The 25,647-nt window shown below is 32.9% G+C and overlaps 2 protein-coding genes and 1 long non-coding RNA gene across 3 annotated transcripts in view; 2 read left to right on the forward strand and 1 right to left on the reverse strand.

Moving 5' to 3' along the window:
* Positions 1 to 25,262, forward strand: LOC143054841 (uncharacterized). Its single transcript, XM_076227897.1, has 7 exons — positions 1 to 431; positions 5,019 to 5,384; positions 6,664 to 6,720; positions 8,127 to 8,206; positions 13,054 to 13,134; positions 23,022 to 23,475; positions 25,027 to 25,262. The coding sequence occupies exons 1-7, from the start codon at positions 2 to 4 to the stop codon at positions 25,077 to 25,079; spliced, it is 1,521 nt and encodes a 506-aa protein (XP_076084012.1). The 5' UTR covers position 1; the 3' UTR covers positions 25,080 to 25,262.
* The window catches only part of LOC143054844 (cyclic GMP-AMP synthase-like receptor 2), a 109,718-nt gene that overhangs the window by 21,338 nt on the left and 62,733 nt on the right, over positions 1 to 25,647 (forward strand). The gene's annotated exons all lie outside the window — the stretch shown is intronic.
* LOC143054842 (uncharacterized) lies at positions 3,019 to 4,147 on the reverse strand. Its single transcript, XR_012971842.1, has 2 exons — positions 4,092 to 4,147; positions 3,019 to 3,091 (listed from the first exon to the last, which is right to left on the reverse strand). It is a non-coding gene; the product is annotated as an uncharacterized LOC143054842 (long non-coding RNA).

Consider the following 25,647-nt stretch of genomic DNA (forward strand, 5'->3'; position numbering starts at 1 on the left):
TATGTTACCAGGTGGCGCACAGAACTGTATTTACTTCCTTGTAACCTGTAGTGCTACTCGAGTAGAAATGGACGCAAAAGAGGAGGCGAAAGAATTACATGCTAAATTAACATCAGATCTAAACGAGCAGTTTGGTCTGTTTGAAGCCGATAGATATGAACAGCTTGTCAACAGACTAAAAGCAAAATTGAGTCCGAAGGTAAGAAAGGAAGCCAAGCATATAATGGACATTTTAGAGGCCTTGGAAAGAAATGGTACCATTAGTCCGGGAAACTACCAATACTTGAAAAATGTTATCAACGAGTATGACGTTCGTGTTGTGGCTGATTTCATTGAACCAACTGAACGGGATATTCAGAGAATATTGTCAAGAGGACAAGAAACTTCCGGCAGAAGTACAGCGTCCGGAAGTACATGTTATAATAATCAAGGTATGTCATAGTCTCGATTACCCAGACGCATATTTAAATATAGCGTCTGGGGTGATTAACCGGACTGGTCAAATATTTATAGGGGGCGTAACAAATAATTAAATATAGAACATATCTATAAATAGCACTTCCGTTATCCCCAACATAATTAAAAAAAAACAGCAGAAAACAGTGTAGTATATGAACATGTATATGACATTCTTGTAGCTCACTCTATGTTGGCCAACTAACTTGCTGGTGGTAAAACGTCAAATAAATAAAACTGCTTAAAAAAACATTTCACACGTATTCCTGTTCTCGGAGTTCTTGTCTGAAACCACAGGCCTTAAATGCGTTATATTAAGATACAAAAATGTATCATAGGAATTTTTTTTCTGCGACAAGTGACTATGTCTGAAACTGAGTGATTTATAAACATGTAATAAAGATCTAAGAGTCAAAATTAAGCTTTAATTGGCCGTGCTTAAATATATTCAGATATTTTTTTTCGTTGATTAAAAGTACTTTATATAAGTTTTACTCATTTTTTGTCATGGTTTTTATTTTCGACTTGATCATTAACTACTTTTCTAGTTTTTGGCTGGTTGTGTCACCCCTCAGGCTGGTTTCCCCAATTACCTGGGTACCGCAGACGGCGGCACCCAAACGCCCTCCTCGATTTATTCTGAGGCCTAGTTACGGCCCTGTGTATAACTGAATATTATAGCACTCGTCAAAGGCGGATCCACCCCATTTTTTTCGTAGGAAAAATGTGGTTGATTATGTAGGGAAATACTGTAGCACGAGTGTGTGTAGTTCCCCTCTCTAATAACAAGTTCTGGATCCGCCTCTGTTCGTGGATAGAGGATACCACGCTCTCTGTACGCTTCAAAAGGGGTCCGTAGGTTGACCGTTATACTTAAATCTATATTTCTGCTTCAATACAATATACCCTTATTTTTTAGTGAGTCATAATTTCTTCAACCCGTGTATTCCGAACGGGCTATAAATTAGGACCTCCTTTATATAATTATTGTTAATTTCTTTTCATCATGAACATTACCATTATTTACCACAAGACGATAAAAACGATACCAAAGATTAAACTATTTTTATTTTATTGCACACCTGTCCACTTTATTCCCTTATCTTCATACTATAAAATACCATTATTCTCTCTTTGTATTTTATTACATCATCCTAAACATGCATGAAATATTTGTCACTGGACGTCAAGGAACCAACCATCAGTATATTGTGTCACCGTTAGTCTCTATTCTTTATTTTTTATCCATTTTCCCTCGTTTTGTCTCATTATTCTCATTTCTGTAAATTCCTGTAATAACTTAGGGACGACATCAAAAGATCAATGTAAGATAAAAAAAACTTAATTCAAATAGTTTGGGGGTGGGGTTGAACTGCTGCAAGATTGGTTATCCGACATTGATTTTTACATATATCCATATGGGTCAATCAATTTTTCCCAAATTAAGTGAAGAGGGGGTTAGGGGGGTCAGTGACAAATCTATGTGAATTAAGTTTTGTATCCTTCATTGAACTTTTGATGTCGTCCCTTATGATGTCCTTTTTTATAAATCTGATGCACTCACCTTACCAAAAAGCACACATCAAGTTACATCTATGTAAAGAAAAACATCTCATAAAAATACTATAAGATTGCGTATGTAGAAAAACTTCCTAAACAGGTATAACTGGCAGATCAGCGAAATCACACAATAAGCCAACTCAATTTTTATTTACAAAATTAACTGATCTTTAAACTGCAAACGACAGAATAGTCTGAATGTTTCTTAGCTGTTTCACCAATAATCGCCTAATCCTTTTAGGAAGAAAATATGTAGGAACCAACCTTCACACAAAACCACTTTGCAAGTGTAGCCCGTGTCCATGGAGAAATATAGAACTTAAACAGTCAGTCATGAAACCCAATACTCTTTGAATGCATGTTTGAATCATGTACATGGAAAAGATGGAATGGGATTTATCTCATACTGCATAGTAACTTGTAAAAAAAAATTAACTCAATAGTGTATTCTAATTCTCCAACTCTTATAATATTCATCATGTATTAGCATGCAATAAAGGATAGATTCACAAGAACAAAAACTTCTCATGTGAACCTTTTAAATAAATATAAGGAAATTGGTATGATTTCTAACGAGGCAGCAACCCAGCAGAGTTCAAATGACATGGATATACGCAAATGTGATCCCTGCATGACCTTCAATATCAAGAATACTCCGTATCATATATTCAACTATAAAAAGACCTCACATGAAAATGAGATACAATTCAACCGTAAAAACTAACTCTTTAATTGTTCATATGATTTTTAATTTGTTAATACAAATCTAATTTCCCTACCATGTCTGACAACAATGTGTTTCTTGATATTTGTTTCATTTAATCAATATACGTCTGTGTATTTTTTTCGATTTGTGGCGGCTGTCTAAATAATGTATACCTAACATGTTTGGTAATGTGATCTATTTAAACTGATTGATGCTTCAGTAATTAAAAAAAAAATCTTTCGGTTTGAACTTTGTTCTTATAAAATTAAAGCATGGTTATGATACAATGAAATTCCTGAATATTACATGTTTTTTAATTCTTCACATTTTACACATAAAATCTGTGTCCATAAATCATCATTGGTTTGTCTACAAAAGAAAGTAAATATTAAAATCATATTAATTTTTAGTCACCAGCATAGCATATATATATGGAAAAAAATTGTTTAAAAAAACCATCATAGAAATATATTGTATAAATGATTGTCCTGGGGCAAGCTGAATCCCGCATCAGGGTGCAAGATTATATTGCTGCGTTGAAGACCCGACCCATTGGTGGCATCGAACTGTTTACTGCTTTTTTGTCGGGTTTCCCAGTGTCTCTTTGACACATTCCCTGTTTATTTTCTCTATCCAAACCATGCATGGATTTTTCTAATTTTTGAAGGTCATACAGTTGCCTATAATTACTCACATCCAGTTGATTTGAACTTGAGTGGATAGTTCACATTGGTATTCATACCACATCTCCTTATTTGTGTAATATTGAGCTTTTGGCAATTTTATCTTCACTTTTTGTTTTAGTCTACATGATAAACTGTTAATCATGACGATTTCTAGACTACTTTTGGTATTTTATGGCATTAGATTCACTGGTTGCTGCCTCATTTACACGTCTTTTCATTGATGCTGAATATATTGTTTAACTGTCTTTTGTTTTGCAGAAAATTGAATGTACAAATCATTTTGACCATCTAGTATAAAATCTTCTAGCATCTCCTAGATACACTTTGTTTTGTTTTTTTTGTAAGTGTACATCATTCAGTCATCATTGTGTATCTCTCCTCCCCCCCCCCTTTTTTTTTTTACACATATCAAGATTTAGATAGATACAACAAACATATCTTGGATGAAGGTGATATTTCGGCGTCTTAGCAGTTTTCCATCAAGTATTTATAAAGTTAACGATACTACACATCAACCCAAAATGTATTTATAACGTATACGACTGATCGTGTGGTCCCAGTCAACATAACAATTGACATTTATTGTATAATTATAAACTCGTTTTCGTTGCACGGACATGCATGCAAGAATATAACTACTACTTGCAATTTATGTTACAGTGTGTGTTGTTATAACATCTTACCAAGGTTGGATGTGCTGGTTTTTACTTCGCCTCCATGTCCATGTAAGCCATGCTGTAGCCTGTATGGTGTTTTCCATGAATTGTATGTCGTCACAAAAATATATAAATAGCTTTAAACAACAATCGGTACACTCGGGCTTTTCAATAATATTATCGTAATGTCATTTCTTCCGAAGTCAATAACCAACTTCTTGGTTATTCGTCTTGGACATTATCTTTGACAACAAGCTAAAAAAGCCGATACTATTCCGAATGTCATAAATTACCATTTTTATATCACTTGTCATCCAGACGCTCTACTTTGAAAAATAAAGCGGCTGGATGATCGAGACTAGGTATGTCACTGTGTGTTTATATAAAATTGAGAATGGAAATGGGGAACATGTCAAAGAGACAAAAACCCGACCAAAGAGCAGATAACAGCCGAAGGCCAGCCACCATAAAATTCTTCTTTCTTTTCTTTTTTTTTTATAGACACATATATATTTATCATTTGATAGAGTGAACATATAATATAATTTTCTTATAATAAAGAATAATTTTCTTATGTTTACAATTTTTTTTTGCATCATCCTCTGTCTGGTTAAAAGCTAATGACATTTTTTTGGATAAAAACCTAAAATTTTCTGAATTCTCTCTACATTTGGTTTTCTTCAGTTCCGATGTAATTTGATGACCTTTGTCATCAATATATCAACATTTGCTTTGTTCGGATCTGTAAGTAACAAATGTTAAAGTTATGTTTTTGTCACGGAGCCCTTCTTAGGCACTGGCTTTAAAAACTCACGTTCATATATACATATTTATTATGTACAAGTTCATATATATCCATTAGCAGTAATTTAGTCTTAGTCTTTAGAAGTGTCAACTTGACACTATAATCTCTCTGTAATTTGAATCACACTGGTAAATTTACGTCACTTTTAGAAATGGACGCAAAAGAGGAGGCGAAAGAATTACATGCTAAATTAACATCAGATCTAAACGAGCAGTTTGGTCTGTTTGAAGCCGATAGATATGAACAGCTTGTCAACAGACTAAAAGCAAAATTGAGTCCGAAGGTAAGAAAGGAAGCCAAGCATATAATGGACATTTTAGAGGCCTTGGAAAGAAATAGTACCATTAGTCCGGGAAACTACCAATACTTGAAAAATGTTATCAACGAGTATGACGTTCGTGTTGTGGCTGATTTCATTGAACCAACTGAACGGGATATTCAGAGAATATTGTCAAGAGGACAAGGAACTTCCGGCAGAAGTACAGCGTCCGGAAGTACATCTTATAATAATCAAGGTATGTCACTGTGTGTTTATATAAAATTGAGAATGGAAATGGGGAACATGTCAAAGAGACAAAAACCCGACCAAAGAGCAGATAACAGCCGAAGGCCAGCCACCATAAAATTCTTCTTTCTTTTCTTTTTTTTTTATAGACACATATATATTTATCATTTGATAGAGTGAACATATAATATAATTTTCTTATAATAAAGAATAATTTTCTTATGTTTACAATTTTTTTTTGCATCATCCTCTGTCTGGTTAAAAGCTAATGACATTTTTTTGGATAAAAACCTAAAATTTTCTGAATTCTCTCTACATTTGGTTTTCTTCAGTTCCGATGTAATTTGATGACCTTTGTCATCAATATATCAACATTTGCTTTGTTCGGATCTGTAAGTAACAAATGTTAAAGTTATGTTTTTGTCACGGAGCCCTTCTTAGGCACTGGCTTTAAAAACTCACGTTCATATATACATATTTATTATGTACAAGTTCATATATATCCATTAGCAGTAATTTAGTCTTAGTCTTTAGAAGTGTCAACTTGACACTATAATCTCTCTGTAATTTGAATCACACTGGTAAATTTACGTCACTTTTGTATAAAACTCATTGGTACATTTGTATTTATAATGTGGCACTGCAGAAAAAAAAAAAAAATATAAAATAGATACATTGTTAATATAAAGACACATCCATTCTCTATCACTAACTCTATCTAACTCTCTCGCATCTCAACATTCCCTGACTTTTATCATCGTAAAGGCATTACAGTTAAAACACAGCTGCATCATACATTAAATTTAAGAGGGGGAGGACAGGGGGGTACCCTTCTCCCTTCTCCCACCCCTCTTCTCCTTTCTCCTACCCCCGTTCTCCTTTATCCCATTAGAATAAAACATCTCCTTTTGAGATATTTTTTCTTGAAATATTAGATCATTTTTTAAAAGGAGAGATATTTTATTTTTTCTCCTTTCTCCAACTTTTTCTCCTTTCTCCCAGCCTTCCTCTCCTTTCTCCTACCCCCTTTCTCCTTTCTCCCACCCCCTTCCTCCTTTCTCCTACCCCCTTTCTCCCTGTCTCCCTTACCCCTGTCCTCCCCCTCATTTAACGGTCAATCAGACAGTCTGCTAAAGATCATGAAAACAATAAATCTACAAATACTTAACATGCTTGACCATAGTAAACTGATGTGGACAATTAAATACCGATCTGAGATAAGAAATAAATGTGCAAAGTTTCACCCTTTGACAGTTTGTACGTACTGCTTCATTTGTTTCTTTTTCAAGGTCAACATTCAGCCGACGGCGACGGAAAACTAACGAAAAAAAGAAAGTTGGAAGAAGGTAAGATTGTGTTGATTTTTTGATTGCATATATCATTTTAGTTATTATGATATTAAATGCTATGCTGACACGATTCATGTCAGTCATTGATCTTGAATAAGCAATAGGAAAATCTCGGCAGGTTACGCTTTGCCTACATATTCATGTTCATGACTAATTCATTATTTAGGGTAAATGACGCACTTGACAGCAACTAATAGGGTTGGGAATGCATAGTTTTAATAAATAATTGGGTTTCTCTTTGAATGAATTGGGGTTATAAACGCTAAGCAGGACAATTGAATTGGGTTTTCTATTGTTTTAATTTCGAATGAGGATGCTATAGTACATAGATATAGGAAGATGTGGCGTGAGTGCCAATGAGACAACTCTTCATCCAAATAACAATTTATAAAACATGTAAAAGTAAACCATTACTTGTATGTTTATCTGCAATCACAAGCAATCTATTTTGCTAGAATTATTTTGCCAAGAAAAAGGTAGCTATTGTATAGATGACATACTGACATGATAGCTGTAAGAAACCAATAATTTATATCTCGCCTGTGACAAAAGTCATAGAATGTGAGATATAAGGATCACTGCAGTCCAATCATGTCATGAATCAGTGATCAAGGCTATGTTTTCCTTGTCAAGTCAGTTTCTCATATATATATACTATAAACAGTAGGTCACCTAACTATATTTGATGTATAGAATTATTGTAAGATGAACATGTCTGTCTGGCAGCATTCATCTGACCTTGATCTCATCTTCATAGTTCGTTGGTCAATGTTGAAGTTTTCTTTTAGTCGGTTCTTGGATCCTGTAAGCAATAGGTCAACTATATTTTGTGTACAGGATGCTGGTAAGGTGTACGAAGTCTTTCAATTAACATTATATTACGCTGCCAAAATCATGACTTAACGGATGTAGTGACCAACTTAGGACTTTTAAGCACATGACAAGAAACGCCTATAATCAGAACATGTTATTTCATTGGTTTGATTTCTACTGTATTTGCAGTTTGTTGACAAACATTCAGTGTCACCTTGGTTATTGTACAATGGGTATTTAAACAGTTAGGAAAAGCTCAGAGTTGTTTCCTCCAGCAAATAAAAGCAAGACATATGTTTTAAATCAGAATCAGGCAGCAGTGATGACCTTAACCTCATTTTCTTAGTTCAAACCAAACAAAGAATTGTAATTAGATAAGCTGAATATTTCAAATATTATCTGTGAAAACTGAACTATAATCTGCTTGTAGAAATAAAAGATGCTCTATCTGTGCAATGATTGAAATAACATGTAAGTTGTAATATGTTTCCATAATGATTCATACATTTGAGTAGAGTGCTGTTTTTATTATATATAAGGTATGGGAGATCCTCCGATAGTGGTTACTTTTATTTTCTAAATTATTGTAGTTGTCACAGAAAACGTTCCACGATCTAATCCTGACACAGAAAACTCCAGTCAAATCCAAACTACGGTTCAATCCACCAAGGTAACAAGCTACTATTTTATAGCATGGAAGTTATCCCCATGTTGATATTTGTATAACAAGCAGTAAGGCCACACCATTTTAATTTCTTGTTCTACGGATTTTTTGACTCCAAAAATTGGGGCGAGCGAGCGATTTGAAAATTTTAATAAAAAAATATTTAAATTTGAAATTTTTTAAGGCGAAGCTTGAAAAGTAAAGGCGAGGGATTATAAGTTTTTTTTGTAAACATAAAATAGTAGGTTTTGACAATATTAAAACTTGATTTATCACTTGTACTTTGACATTTCTTTAATTTATGAAGTATTTTTCCTTGTTCACCAAGAAATAATTGAATAATTAAATCTGGTCTATGTATGTGTGACTGACAAGGAGACAATTCTCCATCCAAGTAATAATCAGGTTGGGAACAACCCCTTAATGTTATAAATATCCTTTTTATGAGGGGTCAATATAAGTTGTAATATATTTTTTTTGTAAAAAACACTTTTTAGTACAAAAGGGCTCATATTTTTCAAAAGAACTATATATCTATCTGGTATTAAATGGTCAAAACATGTCCAAGAATTCAGGAATATTCCAAGAATTTTGTAATATTGCTGGACCATGTTAACATATTTACTTTAACAGTTTAATATTATTCAAAATAAGTGAACCCCTCTGTTACAAAAGTTGTTTAAAATATGATGTACTTCTCCTCTTTTTGAGTAAAATTTCTAAGTTTTCAAAGCTTTTGTATAGTAGCACAATACAAATCCTTGGTACTAGTATTTCTATCTTCTTCTTTTATTCATCAGTAAAATGACCCCTTGTCTGACTGAAGGGAGGGGGATGTTCCAACCCTGATTATAACAAACACAGGTCATAGTACGGCCTTTTACACAGGGCTTTGATCCAGACCAAACAGCAAGCTAAAAAGGACCCCAATATTATAAGTGTACACAATTCGAACAGGAAAACCAACGATCTAATTTATATATCCAAACGGGAAAATACCAAATTATGAACCACGTCAACAAACGATAACTGATGAACGACAGGCCCCTGAATCAATCAGGACAGGTGCATAAACATGCAGTTGTCTATGGATAGTTTTGTTTCGCCAGCATACAATATAATTGCAGTTGAGGGCAAATCCTACTGAAGTTCTTTGTACTTTATTCTATAAACAACGAACATTTTTTGATAGGGAATATACATGTAAGTAAGTGGGAAAGAAACCAATGTTTTGTTCTGTACAGGTATTTCCGCTGTTATATATTTGTAACGGAGCACTCCCACTTGGAATAAATTGGTTTCATGCTGAAACAAATATTCTCACAGATATTTACACAGTATATGTATGTTTAAAATCGTTATATACAGTCTAGACTGTGATTTTAAAAAGAAATGCTGATATCTTTTATAATATTTACAACAAAAAAACGGTGCGGGAAATGGACATAATTACATTTCCGGATGCGGGAAGCGGGAATATAAAAAAATTGTTTTGAAAAAAAAAGGTGCGGGCGGGTCCGTCGAACAAGAAATTAAATTGGTGTGGCCTCAGTATTATGTTATATACATGAGGATGTAAGATAGATTAATTATTACTTGTATTACTGCAGACCTGACCTAATTTCTGACAAAATTATACATCATATCGAAGAACTTTTATTTAGCATGCAGGGATCTCCATGGATGAAAATTGAACGATGGAGGAACTTCCACCATTACAAATCGTGTCTACGCTGTACAGTGTAGCGCGATCGGAAGTATTTTATCCCTCCATACAAGGAATGGTGAACATGCTAATTCATTGCTTATTTAAATTATATTTATTTGAATTTTCATTATAGAATTAGAAGTATCAATATTTTCATTTATTGCCGTTTTTAACCATTCAAATGCCAAGTCTTCATGGTCCCCCCTTAGTAGAGAATGACCAAAAGCTGTCATGAAGGTCCCCATGTAGATTTCTTGTATTTTTAGCTCACCTGGCCTAAAAGGCCATGTGAGCTTTTTTCATCACTTGGCGTCCGTCGTCGTCGTCGTTAACAATTTTTCAAACATCTTCTCCTCTGAAACTACTGAATGGATTTGAATGAAACTTAACATGATTGTTCCTTAGTATATCCTGCACAAAATGTGCGCTTCGATTTTTGATCCGTCAAAAAACATGGCCGCCGTTAAATAAAATAGAACATAGGGGTCAAATGCAGTTTTTGGCTTATATCTCAAAAACGAAAGCATTTAGAGCAAATCTGACATGGGGTAAAAATGTTCATTAGGTCAAGATCTATCAGCCCTGAAATTTTCAGATGAATCAAACAAACCATTGTTGGGTTGCTGCCACTTAATTGGTAATTTTAAGGAAATTTTGCAGTTTTTGGTCATTATCTTGAATATTATTATAGATAAAGATAAACTGTAAACAGCAAAAAAGATCAGCAAAGTAAGATCTACAAATAAGTTAATATGACCAAAATTGTCAATTGACCCCTTAAGGGGTTATTGTCCTTTAATGACAATTTTTCACAATTTGTTCATCATATTTGCTAACTTTAAAAAATCTTCCCCTCTGAAACTACTGAATGGATTTGGTTAAAACTTAGCATGATTGTTCCTTAGATTATCCTGCACAAAGTGTGTGCTTTGATTTTTGATCCGTCAAAAAACATGGCCGCCGTTACTTAAAATAGAACATAGGGGTCAAATGCAGTTTTTGGCTTATATCTCAAAAACGAAAGCATTAAGAGCAAATCTGACATGGAGTGAAAATGTTCATTAGGTCAATATCTATCAGCCCTGAAATTTTCAGATGAATCAAACATCCAATTGTTGGGTTGCTGCCACTTAATTGGTAATTTTAAGGAAATTTTGCAGTTTTTGGTCATTATCTTGAATATTATTATAGATAAAGATAAACTGTAAACAGCCAAAATGATCAGCAAAGTAAGATCTACAAATAAGTCAATTTGACCAAAATTGTCAATTGACCTCTTTAGGAGTTATTGCTCTTTAAAGACTTTTTTCACAATTTGTTCGTCATGTTGACTTACTTTTAAAAATCTTCTCTTTTGAAACTGCTGTATCAATTTCAGCCAAACTTATGCTAAATGAGTTTCAGAGTTTCAGAGTATCTATTATAAATTTTATATTTTATTTCCTTGTATGTCAAGAAACATAGCTCCTATGGCTAAAATAGAACATAGGAGAAAATGATTTTTTTTTGCTTTTGAAGAAAATAGGACGATTCAAAGAACATTTAAATAAATTGGAAAGCCAAAATAATCATTGATGAGAGATTAAACCAAAAAAATTCAGGTGAGCGATTCAGGCTCTTGAGAGCCTCTTGTTGGTAATTGTTATGGGGGTTAAAAATCATATGATGTGGAGCTTATTTTTCATAGACACTGTCAAATTCTGATTCAGAACCCATTACCGGTATGGCTGATTTGCAGCAACAACAAAATGATTCGTACGGGTTATGTTAAAGGTTAAAGAGATTTGTAAAGCAAACGTTGACAAATAAAAAAGTTTTTAATGACTTTATCTGGCAAATTGATGCTGTGCAACATGCATCTTTCGAGTTTGGATAGAAACCGTAAACGCGGATGTATCAATTTGATTGTAATATACGAAATGAATTAGGAATTACGATACGATATTTCTTTACAGGAAATATTTAATTTTTTTACTTTTAAAGTAATTCTAAATTATCGGTACAGCAGTACTCGAGTTATTTGCGATGAAATAATATTTACTGTTTTGCGTCTTATTTTGTACTTCTTAAAAAAGGGGGATGCTGATTGTGTAATTGTGTAAGTCAAAATAAAGCACGTGTTCCACTTGTTAAACTGTTTTCTTTGCATCTGGATTATTAATTTATTTATTTAATCTAAATTATCATAATCATTTGCTGAAACTTAGTTGATTAATTTGACAAATGGATCATCTATCCTCAGATAGTATTCTCCTGTCTGGTTTGTTGATCTACCTGTACAAGCTCAGGTACAAGTGATTAGCGATCTTAATCCAGATATCCCTCAGGCGTTAGAACTGTATTGGATTATAACATAAAAAGCCTAAGGGTTATGCAATTACATGCATTTGATTATAATTGATAAAAAAGAATGGCGTTGGGCTACAAAAAACGATGAAGTTTTGAACGATGGCGGAAGACAATTTAATGATGGCGCAAGACAATTTAACGATGGTGCGAGTCATTTGACGATGGCGCCAGACATTTGAACGATGGCGGAGCGCCATCGTTAAACAGGCCATGGAGATCCCTGGCATGTTTAGATTGACAAGAAATAATATGAAATATTTCTTGCTGTTGAAATGCAAACTACTCAGACAGTGAATTCAAGATATCCAAATTGAGCATTTCAGCTAATCTGACAATGTAAGCTATTGCTATGGTTTTGCATCTTTTTCCTTCGTTTTGAATGTAAAAAAGATTTTCCTCTTTTAAAAGAAAAATAGGCGGCCAAAATGAACCAAACTCCAATCATCATCTTTACTTACAAATTGACTTACCTTTTCATTTAAAATCTATAAGGAGTCTGGGGTTTAAAATTTCAATGACGGGTTGTTTGAAACTTAAGCGGAGGACTTTTCATTATAAAGGTAGCATATCTCTGAAGTAAAATGTAGCTCTTTTGCAATTTACCCATTTTACTAATACTTGTATACAGCCAAAGAATTTAGACATAATTGCATGCTTGAATTTGGTTGATTATTCAACCTATGTTTATCAAAATAGAATGAAAGAAAATGGTAGGTGCCACCCTCATTGACACATTTCATGATTGTTACCAATATTTTCTATTGATAATGAATGACATGCTAGTTTTTGTTTGAAGGTACGTTTCCGGCTCCAAGCTGGTGAGAGAGTATTTCCAAATGCCAATAAAGGAGCAACAGGAACAGCCAATTCGCCAGAGGTATGTAACACTACAATGAATTTTCATGACATATTCACTCAGTTCCAAAAAATGAAGATGAATGAATTGGGAGATGTTCAGTGTTACTTTTGTTCAGTTGGTTGAGAATCGTCAAGTTTTATGGAATTCCCCCTTTTTTTTATTATTTTTTTTTTTTTATACTTTTGTTTTAGTAAATATTAAGGAACCAAAAACAAACAGCTTTACTGAACAAAAGTATGTATTAATATATATAATATGTTTAATTAGTAGTACTGTAAATTTTCATTCACAAACATGACAAACGACTAGTATTTACGTGAAGTGAAAAGTGTGTGTGCAGAATTAGACTTAATCTTTCGTCGGGTTGATTATCATACACAGACAGCTTAACTGAACTAGTATTGATATGTGGAGTGAGAAGTATTTGTTCAGCATTGGATGTAATTTTCATCGAGTTGATAAACATACACAAACAGCTTCGAATAGTAATAGAAATGTTAGAAAAATGTTTACAATGGACAACTGAGAGTAAATTTATTTATTGATTTACTCCACATAACAATAGCTTTTGAACATAACATCCATTAGAGTTAAGTAAAACGTTCGAGTGAAGTCTTTCCATCACTCTTCTATCACTAAGTTGGTTGATTGGTTGGTTGAAAAAATATTTTCATAACATCAGTTACTTCTTTATTTAGATTGGTTGGTTTAGATTGTTGGCAAAAGAGATGATTTTAGCTTCCCAATTGTGAACTTTCGATTTCTATGTAGCAACATTCCAGCAGCGCCTGCATACGGAGTATATAACTCCCAATTGATACGATATTCCCGGGCTTGTATTTCCTATCATGATTGTCCTTGATAGAGGATTGCTGCTCTAAAGGAAGCTATTAAACCAAGATTTCCAAATGGTGAAGTTGAAATCATCCCTTCGTAAATTTTACGGACGCCATCACAAGTTGGTTGACCGTTATGGAATAACCGGTTCACAGATGATATTGGATATGTTCCTTATGTCGTAACTACAATACCCTTCCCTTTTTACGAATGTGACCTACTAAATTAGACTATTTACCGGATTTGTAATAACATAAGCAACACGACGTGTGCCACATGTGGAGCAGGATCTGCTTACCCTTCCAGAGGACCTGATATCACCCCCAGTTTTTGGTGGGGTTCGTGTTGCTTGGTCTTTGGTTTTCTGTGTTGTGTCATCTGTGCTGTTGTTTGTCTGTTTGTCTTCTTGTGTTTGGCCATGGCGTTGTCAGTTTGTTTGTATTGTGTGAGTTTGACTGTCCCTCTGGTGTCTGAGTTTCCTCCCTTTTTGGTAGATAGGTTAATTGATTGCCATTTTGCTTCATGGCATATTTGACGGAAATTGCATTCATTAATCAATTTGACTTGGTTCGTTTTCTTATATGAATGATTATTAGTTATTAATTGATAGACATTTTCATAACGTACAGAAACGCATATTGTATATTGATTGATTTATTGATTGTTTCTATGATGTCCAGTAACAAAGACTTAACTTTTGTTCTTTACCCACAGAATGATGAAAAAAATCCTCCAAATAAAGAACCAATTCATAATTAAAAAAAAAAAAATACACCAAAAAATTCTGTATCGGTAGTGATTAACCTTGGCATTTCCGGGTATAACAGAGCTACTAGTATATTACCTGTGTGTGGTGAGGTGTCGTCCCATGAGGTATTACGTATACAGGTTTACATTTATATTGGTTTCAATGTTTAACAAGGTTTTATGTCATTCATACTTCTGCATGTTCTATATGTTTGCACAAGCTCATGAGCACTGTCAAAATTTAATAACTTAGACTGCAAATCAAAATTTTTATGGTTAATGACCCCTAAAGACAAACATATACTTAAAAAGTTAAGTATTTTTCTTATCCGGAGTTTTGAATTGAGATCCACAAATTCTGTAAATGGCTACATCTCTTTTAGTTTATCCATATATATATTTTAAATTCAAAAAATTAAATTTTAATACACATTTCTCTATCTTTGAGTATGCATATTTTATCTATTAATATGTAAATGCTTATATATGCATTAATAAACTGCAGTCAAATCTCTAAGGTGCTTATCATATTCTTGCAATTGTAAAAAAAAACATAATTATATACATAAATATCTAGTATTTGGTTGCTGTGTTTACATATGAGAAAAATACCCTTATATCTAATCAGTTAGGGCTGCATTTCATTTTTATGCAGCTCAAAACACCATATCTGTTTAAAGGGGAATAATCCCTACATAAATTTATTGTCTCCCATATTACTTTCTCTTCCATGTGCATGCAATAACTGTTCAGTGTTCTATTGTGATGCATTTCATTTTATTATTTTTATTGTTATAACACATCATTGTAATCACTGTATGAAATTTAAAACCCGCAAGGGTCCATTATTGGATTGATAAAGTATTCTTATTCTTATACCCAATTCTTATCTTTAAATATTTTCAGACCGAATGAGGATGTGAATATTTTCTAGGAAAAATATTGAGTATCTAGGTATCAAATTAACTTGGGATTTTTTTCTTTCTTGGTATTAAATCACAGAAATTTAAAGAATATACTGCCTGTCCGCTTAAGGAGTTAGGAGAGACAATTGTATGTGTATATAGGTATATAGACATAGTTTATGAATGAATGATAAGTCTTGCAAAGGCACAACATATAAAGCACATTGAAAATTAATTCCGCTGGTCTGTCTCCATTCCAGAAGGAATGTTGACGTTAGATTGATTCTGTATTTTTTTTTGAAACATTTTTTGTCAAATAGCTTAAGTATTTATACGTTGTGAGATTTTGAATATTTTGATAAGGACATTCCTGACTAGGTGAATGTATAGATCGCTTTGGACGGAACACATTAAATTAATGTAACTGATAATTTTCTCTGCACAAAAAGATATTCAAGGTTACCGATGATAATTTAAAATAGTAGTTTTAATACGACCGCAAAATTTGAAAAAATTTTCGTCGTATATTGCTATCACGTTGGCGTCGTCTTCTGGGTCGTCGTCGTCGTCCGAATACTTTTAGTTTTCGCACTCTAACTTTAGTAAAAGTGAATAGAAATCTATGAAATTTTAACACAAGGTTTATGACCACAAAAAGGAAGGTTGGGATTGATTTTGGGAGTTTTGGTCCCAATATTTTAGGAATTTATTAGGGGCCAAAAAGGGCCCAAATAAGCATTTTCTTGGTTTTCGCACTATAACTTTAGTTTAAGTTAATAGAAATCTATGAAATTTTGACACAAGGTTTATGACCACAAAAGAAAGGTTTGGATCGATTTTGGTTCCAACAGTTTAGGAATTAGGGGCCCAAAAAGGGCCCAAATAAGCATTATTCTTGGTTTTCGCACAATAACTTTAGTTTAAGTAAATAGAAATCAATCAAATTTAAACACAATGTTTATGACCACAAAAGGAAGGTTGGTATTGATTTTGGGAGTTAAGGTCCCAACAGTTTGGGAATTAGGGGCCAAAAAGGGACCCAAATGAGCATTTTTCTTGGTTTTCGCACCATAACTTTAGTATAAGTAAATAGAAATCTATGAAATTTAAACACAAGGTTTATGACCATAAAAGGAAGGTTGGTATTGATTTTGGGAGTTTTGGTCCCAACAGTTTAGGAATAAAGGGTCCAAAATTAAACTTTGTTTGATTTCATCAAAAATTGAATAATTGGGGTTCTTTGAAATGCCGAATCTAACTGTGTATGTAGATTCTTAATTTTTGGTCCTGTTTTCAAATTGGTCTACATTAAGGTCCAAAGGGTCCAAAATTAAACTTAGTTTGATTTTAACAAAAAATTAATCCTTGGGGTTCTTTGATATGCTGAATCTAAAAATGTAGATTTTTTATACGCCCGGGACGGGACGTATTATGGTATACCGTTGTCCGTCTGTCTGTCCGTCCGTCCGTCGTCCACACTTCGGACAATAACTCAAAAAACACCTACACCAATTTCCATGAAACTTAAGTGAATTGTGATGTAAGCTCCCTTTCGTTTTTTTTTAATTTCAGATTTTAAGTTTTGGATTTATGGGGCTTTATTCATAAAAAAGGGGGATTTTTAACACTTCGGACAATAACTCAAAAAGGCTTTCACCAATGTCCATGAAACTTTGGTGAATTGTTTATATCTATTGATGTAAGATCCCTTTCGTTTTTTATAAATTTCAGATTTTAGGTTTTGGATTTATGGGGCTTTATTCATAACAAAAAAGGGTGATTTTTAACACTTCGGACAATAACTCAAAAAGGCTTTCACGAATGTCCATGAAACTTTGGTGAATTGTTTTTATCTATTGATGTAAGCTCCCTTTCAATTTTTATAAATTTCAGATTTTAAGTTTTGGATTTATGGGGCTTTATTCATAAAAAAAGGGTGATTTTTAACACTTCGGACAATAACTCAAAAAGGCTTTCACCAATGTCCATGAAACTTTGGTGAATTGTTTATATCTATTGATGTAAGCTCCCTTTCAATTTTTATAAATTTCAGATTTTAAGTTTTGGATTTATGGGGCTTTATTCATTAAAAAAGGGCGATTTTTAACACTTCGGACAAAAACTCAAAAAGGCTTTCACCAATGTCCATGAAACTTTGGTGAATTGTTTATATCTATTGATGTAAGCTCCCTTTTATTTTTTATAAATTTCAGATTTTACATTTCCGTGTTATGAATTTTTATGCTTAAAAAAGGGGGGATTTTTCTAATTTTGGGACAATAACTAACACTTTCACAAAATTTTATGTATGGATGAAAAATTAAAGACAACAAACTTAGTTAAATTTGAGGTAGCCTTAATAGTGCCAATTTTTTTGTGCATTTTTATTTATTATTGGGGGGGGGGGGTATTTGACAGGGCTCACACTATTTCTGGTTGATCATATAAATTCATTTAAAGCATAAAAGACAAGTTAAAAGAGCAACGGGCGTATCATTCGCTAAAGCGCAGCCCTTCCCTTTATTATTATTGGCCCAGTTTTCAAGTTGGTCCAAATCGGGGTCCAAAATTAAACTTTGTTTGATTTCATCAAAAATTGAATAATTGGGGTTCTTTGATATGCCAAATCTAACTGTGTATGTAGATTCTTAATTTTTTGGTCCCGTTTTAAAATTGGTCTACATTAAAGTCCAAAGGGTCCAAAATTAAACTTAAGTTTGATTTTAACAAAAATTGAATTCTTGGGCCTCTTTGATATGCTGAATCTAAACATGTACTTAGATTTTTGATTATGGGCCCAGTTTTCAAGTTGGTCCAAATCAGGATCCAAAATTATTATATTAAGTATTGTGCAATAGCAAGAAATTTTCAATTGCACAGTATTCAGCAATAGCAAGAAATCTTCAATTGCACAGTATTGTGCAATAGCAAGAAATTTTCAATTGCACAGTATTCAGCAATAGCAAGAAATCTTCAATTGCACAGTATTGTGCAATAGCAAGAAATCTTCAATTGCACAGTATTGTGCAATAGCAAATATTTTCAATTGCACAGTATTGCACAATAGCAAGAAATATCTAATTGCACAATATTGTGCAATAGCAAAAAATTACAATTGGATTTCAATTGGAGTTATCTTTCTTTGTCCAGAATAGTAGTTGAATCAACTTAAATCATTGTTTTATACAATATACAATGTATATTCACTTTTACTACCAACTGAAAGATTAAAACAATCTTTACCATTCAGTAATAACAAGCACTTTTTTTACATTTTAATATTTTATGATGTATTTAAATGAGTAGTTATTGTTGCAAACTTCATTAGAAATTTGAATTGAGATCAGTTTTGAAATAAGGGAAAGGGGGATGTGAAAAAAAAATTGGGGGGTCAATTTTTTTCATTTCAGATTTCATAAATATTAAAAAGAAAATTTCTTCAAACATTTTTTTGAGAAGATTAATATTCAACAGCATAGTGAATTGCTCAAAGGCAAAAAAAAATTTTTAAGTTCATTAGACCACATTCATTCTGTGTCAGAAACCTATGCTGTGTCAACTATTTAATCACAATCCAAATTTAGAGCTCAATCCAGCTTGAATGTTGTGTCCATTATTGCCCCAACTGTTCAGGGTTCAACCTCTGCGGTCGTATAAAGCTGCGCCCTGCGGAGCATCTGGTTGGTTTATATGCTTGTTTTCGTGGGCCAATTTTAATTATTAGATTATTTAATTGAAAGTTATTCAGAATTCCGATGTTCAAACAAAATACTCTAAAGATCTAAAAACAGATCTAACGCAAAATAAAAATATATATAACGGCGATTTAGGTATTTTGCCACCATATTCCTCCCCTAATAACTTTTTTTTCTGTCTCAAACCCACATTTCTCTTTTCTCATTTATTTAATGTTATTCAAACCTGAAATAATTTTTGTTCGTAATTATTTGATCGCATTCCAATAAGACAAAGTTGACCTTTAATTTCCTGTCAACTTTACATCTTTGTTCAAATAACTGAAGTATTTATACGTTGTGAGATTTAAAATATTTTGATAAGTACATTAATTCCTGCATTCCTGAATATGTATATAAAGATCGCCTTAGACGGACCAAATTATATAACTGCTATTAGTAATTATCTATTTCAAATATTCAAGTTACCGATTCTATTTAAAAAAAGTATAGTTTTTAGTTCATACACTCGTGTTTAGAAGGCCATTATCATTTATAAATTTATTCAATTAAAAAAAAACAGTATTTCATTGTTACAAAAATATTCAGCCTTCATAATTTTCATTTTACAATGAGCTTACACAAAATATAAAATAATATACCACGGCTATCCAGTTTTTGTGCCACCATATAACTCCCTCAAAATAATTATATTTCTTTTTTTTATTTTCTGTGTCTCAAACTATCACCCCCGTTTATCATTCACACAAAATGTTGTTCAGACCTGGAACGGTGAACCTTGACAGCTTAAATTCACTGAGTGAGATCAAAAGGTTAGAATGCTTACCTTTTTTAAAATTACATTGAATTTAGCCACGCATTCGACAGGTAGTCACTAAGTGTCATAGTACAATACACATTGTATTTACACACTACTAGTGGGAAATGATTGCTAGACTGACGTAAAAGGTAAAACATACAAACATGCATTTTTAATACTCTATCGGTTATATATGTTTGTATATGATTTACTTGTATTACTATAATAATATTAGAAATCATTAAAAAAATAAATCGTACATTTTAATTTAAAAAAATTGCACGGCTGATCACTTTTCTTTCTTAATTATTAGTTGGTAAATAACTACACCAAACGTCGTCGATGCGCTTTAAATTGTGTTATTAGATGATTAACGAACAAGACTTAAATGAGATTAATTCCACTCCCGGCATGCAGGAAGTTCGAATAAATAAAATTAATAATTCACAATTTTCTTCTTTATTAGTTTTCATATCCAGATAAAACTTGGTGAATATGTTTTTTTTATGGTATTATAAACATAATAAGATGATAAGTGAAAAATGATATAGCGAATTTTCCCTTTAAAAAATAAATATGATGCAGTTCAACGATATGGCCTCAAAACTTTCATAAACTGTCAAAATGAAAATTAAATCATCTTGGTTCACTTTTGTTGTTTTTCTAATAACTTTAACGTTATGTACTTGACGTCAAAGTTAAGTGCTTTCAATTAAAAGACAAAAATGATAGAACATTCAGTATAATAAATGAAATAACATATAGCATGTATAGCTGAGCTCGCATCGGTTGACAATGTTTTCTCTGGGTAAAAATCTGCTCTATCACTCTCCCAGAGCTATGTGTTATTTATTTCTTGTTTATTACACATTTTAGAATTTAAAAAAAATCAATAAATGCAATCAGTATGTTTCAAAAGAGACTGTTCTATATGACTCCTATCATAGTATGTGTGGTTCAAATTTCAAATAAATATGTGTTGACCAATATCACAATGAATCATAGCTAAAACAATAACGATATGAAATAGGTCATTTAGATTATTTCTTGGTGTCAAAAATAGTACAAAATTACATTTTCAACAAAATTCAATACACCTTTTAAGAAGGGATATAATTACGATACTGTTGTCAAGTCATTAAAGATTGCATATTTTGGCGTTAATATTGAGTCACTGATAAGGTCTTTGTGTCGGAACTAAACACATTTATTCTAAAAACAGTTGTTGGCATGACACGGGTTATGTTCTTCTCATATATGTTATGATGGTATGATACTAAATCCCTAACGGGAAGGATTGTGCCTGATGTTCATATGATGAAATCATAATCTTTCAGTCAGTTTAATTGAAGTCTGGAGCTTGCATGTCAGTTAACTGCTAGTAGTCTGTTGTTATTTATGTATTATTGTCATTTTGTTTATTTTCTTTGGTTATATCTTCTGACATCAGACTCGGACTTCTCTTGAACTGAATTTTAATGTGCGTATTGTTATGCATTTACTTTTCTACATTGGTTAGAGGTATAGGGGAGGGTTGAGATCTCACAAACATGTTTAACCCCGCAGCATTTTTGCGCCTGTCCCAAGTCAGGAGCCTCTGGCCTTTGTTAGTCTTGTATTATTTTAATTTTAGTTTCTTGTGTACAATTTGGAAATTAGTATGGCGTTCATTATCACTGAACTAGTATATATTTGTTTAGGGGCCAGCTGAAGGACGCCTCGGGGTGCGGGAATTTCTCGCTACATTGAAGACCTGTTGGTGACCTTCTGCTGTTTTGTTTTTATTTGGTCGGGTTGTTGTCTCTTTGACACATTCCCCATTTCCATTCTCAATTTTACCTTATCGCTATTTGGAAATCTGTCCCGGTTGACTCGATAATCTTCCCTGCTTGAACTATTGACGTCATACAACATTTAATTTTCCATTGTGGAGTCAGATAGTTTGTATTATGACCTCAAAATTTTAAGGGAACCTTTGTGATGTCCAGTAATGGCAGACAAATACCGATAAGGTGTATGTTAACAGGCATATTTCCATTGCCTTGTTTTTTAGGAACGTAAACGTAGAGCGCATTGGTCAACAAAAAAGTTTATGAACATAATGTGTATTTGTTATTACAATAAACATTTGACTTAAATATATAGTTTGTCGAATCATGCTATCTTTGTTTCATATACCGGTACCTCAATTTGATAGAAATCAAAACAATTTGGTCACATTCAACAGAAATCTCTAAGTTAGAGGATGTCAACACTTGACAAGAAAATGTTGACAAGAATAGTTCTATATCTCTTTTGTACATGTTTTTTAATTAACATCATGAACATGAAATATGTTGATCATAAAACAATGGAGCCAATGTTATTAGTCAAATGAGGTCTGTAAAGACCTTACTCCTTTCATAGTCATAGCTGCTATGCATTAGTTATTGAAAAAAAATTCTTATTATGAATTTATCATGTTAAAGACCAGATTCTTCAAATGTTTGGTAAATAATTATAAAACATTTGTCATCCAGTTGAAACTTAAACACAAATATATTTAGTTAACTTTCATTTATTTACTTTGATAAAAAAAATAAAAAATTCACACAACACACGTTTTTTCATCTGGTTAAAGGAAAAATATTGCTGAAATATTTCTAAGCAAGATGTTCCACATAAAGTTTTAAACAGCATTACTGGATTTTAGCTGTGCGAAAAAAAAAATCCAGTTGAGCAAGAGTTACACATAATTACTTTTAGATGCAAGGTACCATCATCATTCATTTTACTTTTACTTTTTTTTTCTTGAAAAAATTTCTACGAGTACTTGACCAAATTAACTGATAATTGATTCAACTTAAACTTATGTTAAGCCTTATTATATATTATCTTCTTCATATTTTACATTACAATACCTTACTTTTATCTTCTTTTCAGTTTACAAATGAGGAAATTAATTTTGCAAAGATGGGGATGATTGCTTTGAATATTCTTGCTGATGTTTTATATGACCTTTTAAAACCAGATAAACCAAATCTACGTCAAAGGAGCGATTCTGATATAACATACTTATATAGTGAGCACAGGAAACTTAATAAACATGTTCCAACAAATGGATGGGGAGGGATATGTAAAGTTGATCAGGTTACAGGCATAGTTACTGGAGATGATATTGAGCGCATACGACTTACAAGGAATGAACTACAACACTCTATGACATTTAAACTTGACGAAACACGTTTCAATGAGTTGCGTATTATAATATGTGACCTTTTAAAACGGTTTGACCACTATAACAAGCCAACAAAACTGTATACAGACGTGCTAAAAGATATTCTTGCTAAAACTATTTCAGATGATGATGTGAAATCAGTGAAAAATGGTTTACCGGGTAAATATGCTTTAAACAGTTTGAAGTTGTGCTCAAAATTTATAAGGGTTTTATCCAGACTAAAGTATCAGAGTGCAGACTTTATAAGTACTAGAAAATACCAGCGAAATATACTTTGGTGCATATATAGTTTTGGTGTAAGGGGATATTAAGATCTTAAATCTTTTTGAAGCTTGTCACAGACGAAATACCACCACTCAATATGACATCCAAAAGAATATTCTTCCCGACAGAAACTACCTATTGGCGTGTGTGATCTAATCATAAGATATGTCATTGTTATACCCTGGATGCATTGCACTGATCAAAATAATATGTGTTTATAAATACCTTTAATTGGTGACATAAAGAGTGAAAACTGACTGGGATTTTTTACAATAAATATTCTGACCCTGAATTGGTAAAAAAATAATCTTTCTAGCACTTTAGCAGTTTTGCCAATCCCCAAAAAATTTTGGAAATAAATTGTATGTACTGAACACACAGGGAAAATCTTGAATGATAAAAAAATCCAGGTGTGCATGATCATGACAATGTATAAAAAGTTAACAATTATAGGTCAAAGTAATAGTCAAAATATATATGACTGTGCCAAAATGTTTGAACTATATATAATAATTTCACAACTGTTATGCATATATATATGAATAGGTCAGAATTATGGTCTTGGGCAATGTATATAAATGGGGGGGTTCAAATTCCAGTGGCACACCTGTACCTTTTTTTATCGAAGTTGCCCCTGCATGCACGGCCTGCCAGTTGTGAAGAATCATGTGCTTGGGTGCTTAAAAATGGTTAAAATTGAGTTAAAATATATCATACATGCAAGATAATGAAGATGTTTATTGATTATTTTCGCAAATGGATATCAATATTTGTGCTGGTAAACATCATATGGTCTGGGGATGGAAGTCTTTTATAAGGGACCGGTCATTATTTATCTGCAGAGGGGACGGCAAACTATTTTGAAAGAAAAAAATCAATGAGTGGGCTGAAAATTTTATGCATTAATATATGAATAAGGGTGGGTCACATTCCAGCCGCACTTCGGTACCCATTTTAACCAGAAACTGACGTAATCCCCCCACCCTTTTCATGTTGAATTGATGCGGTTCCCAAGAAGGAAAAGCTCTTGACGTGTAAAAATCTGTTGTGATACTGCTGAGAGCATCAAAGGAATGTGTATCACAAAGTTTTTCAGTGTAAGGTCAATATTACCCGTATCTGCTACGAAATAAAATTTAATTTTGCCGGGCAGACGTGCAATGACGGAAATGATGATGGCACGTAAATTTCAGAGCCGAACGTCGTGAAGGACGGTCGATCCGAATTGACTTTTTTCCAATTTCAACCTCCAAATACCCTCCAAATGATCTTGGAATGAACACATAATAAACTACGCTGGTCGTTACCCCTTTGTGGTATAAAACAATATTCTTGGATTTTATGTAAAAAGGGGTATTTCTGTAAAACTTTGATTTTTTAAAAGTAAAATGTCAAACAGTAGCATATTTTATCTTTGGATTTGTGAATTATTTTATTTATTTTCAGAAATGACTGTTGAGTTGGAAATAGAACAACACTTCAATGTTCCAATGCAATAGAGGAATAAAGTTGTATTCATCATTTGTATGGCAAACAGTTATTTTTGCGGAGAGAAATACACAGATTACCATAGAAACAAATTTTCAGAAGACCAATCCCTTATGGATAGAAGGCGATCATCTGCATATCTAATGATTTTAATAGCAATGCAATGCTGCCGATAAAAATCAGACAATCATGTACATGTAGAGTAACTTACCTTATTATACTTGTCACAGGGTTTGTTCTTACATAAGGAACACGATGTGTGCGACTAGTGGAGCAGAATCTGCTTACCCTATTGAAGCACCAAAGTTTTGGTGGGGTTCTTGATGCTCAGTCTTTAGTTTCTATGTTGCGTTTTGTTTACTATTGTTTGTCTGGTGACCGTTTTGTTTGTCTGGTTACACACCATTATTCGACAGCCCATTAGTCGGACAGCTCAGTAGTCCGACAGCTCAGTAGTCCAACGGCCCATTGTTCCGACAGCCAATTGGTCCCACAACCCAATAGTCCATCACTTAGAAATAATCAATGCGCGGTATCAGGGTAAAAGAAAATATGTCTGTCTGTATTATAACGTATATG

Source organism: Mytilus galloprovincialis, chromosome 12 (assembly GCF_965363235.1).
Source record: "Mytilus galloprovincialis chromosome 12, xbMytGall1.hap1.1, whole genome shotgun sequence".
NCBI classification, from domain to species: Eukaryota; Metazoa; Mollusca; class Bivalvia; order Mytilida; family Mytilidae; genus Mytilus; species Mytilus galloprovincialis.

Coding starts and splice junctions, on each gene's coding strand:
- LOC143054841 (XM_076227897.1), top strand. CDS start 2: ATGTTACCAGGTGGCGCACAGAACTGTATTTACTTCCTTGTAACCTGT. Junction 8,207..13,053: donor CTACGGTTCAATCCACCAAG/GTAACAAGCTAC, acceptor TTTTGTTTGAAG/GTACGTTTCCGGCTCCAAGC. Junction 13,135..23,021: donor GAACAGCCAATTCGCCAGAG/GTATGTAACACT, acceptor TCTTCTTTTCAG/TTTACAAATGAGGAAATTAA.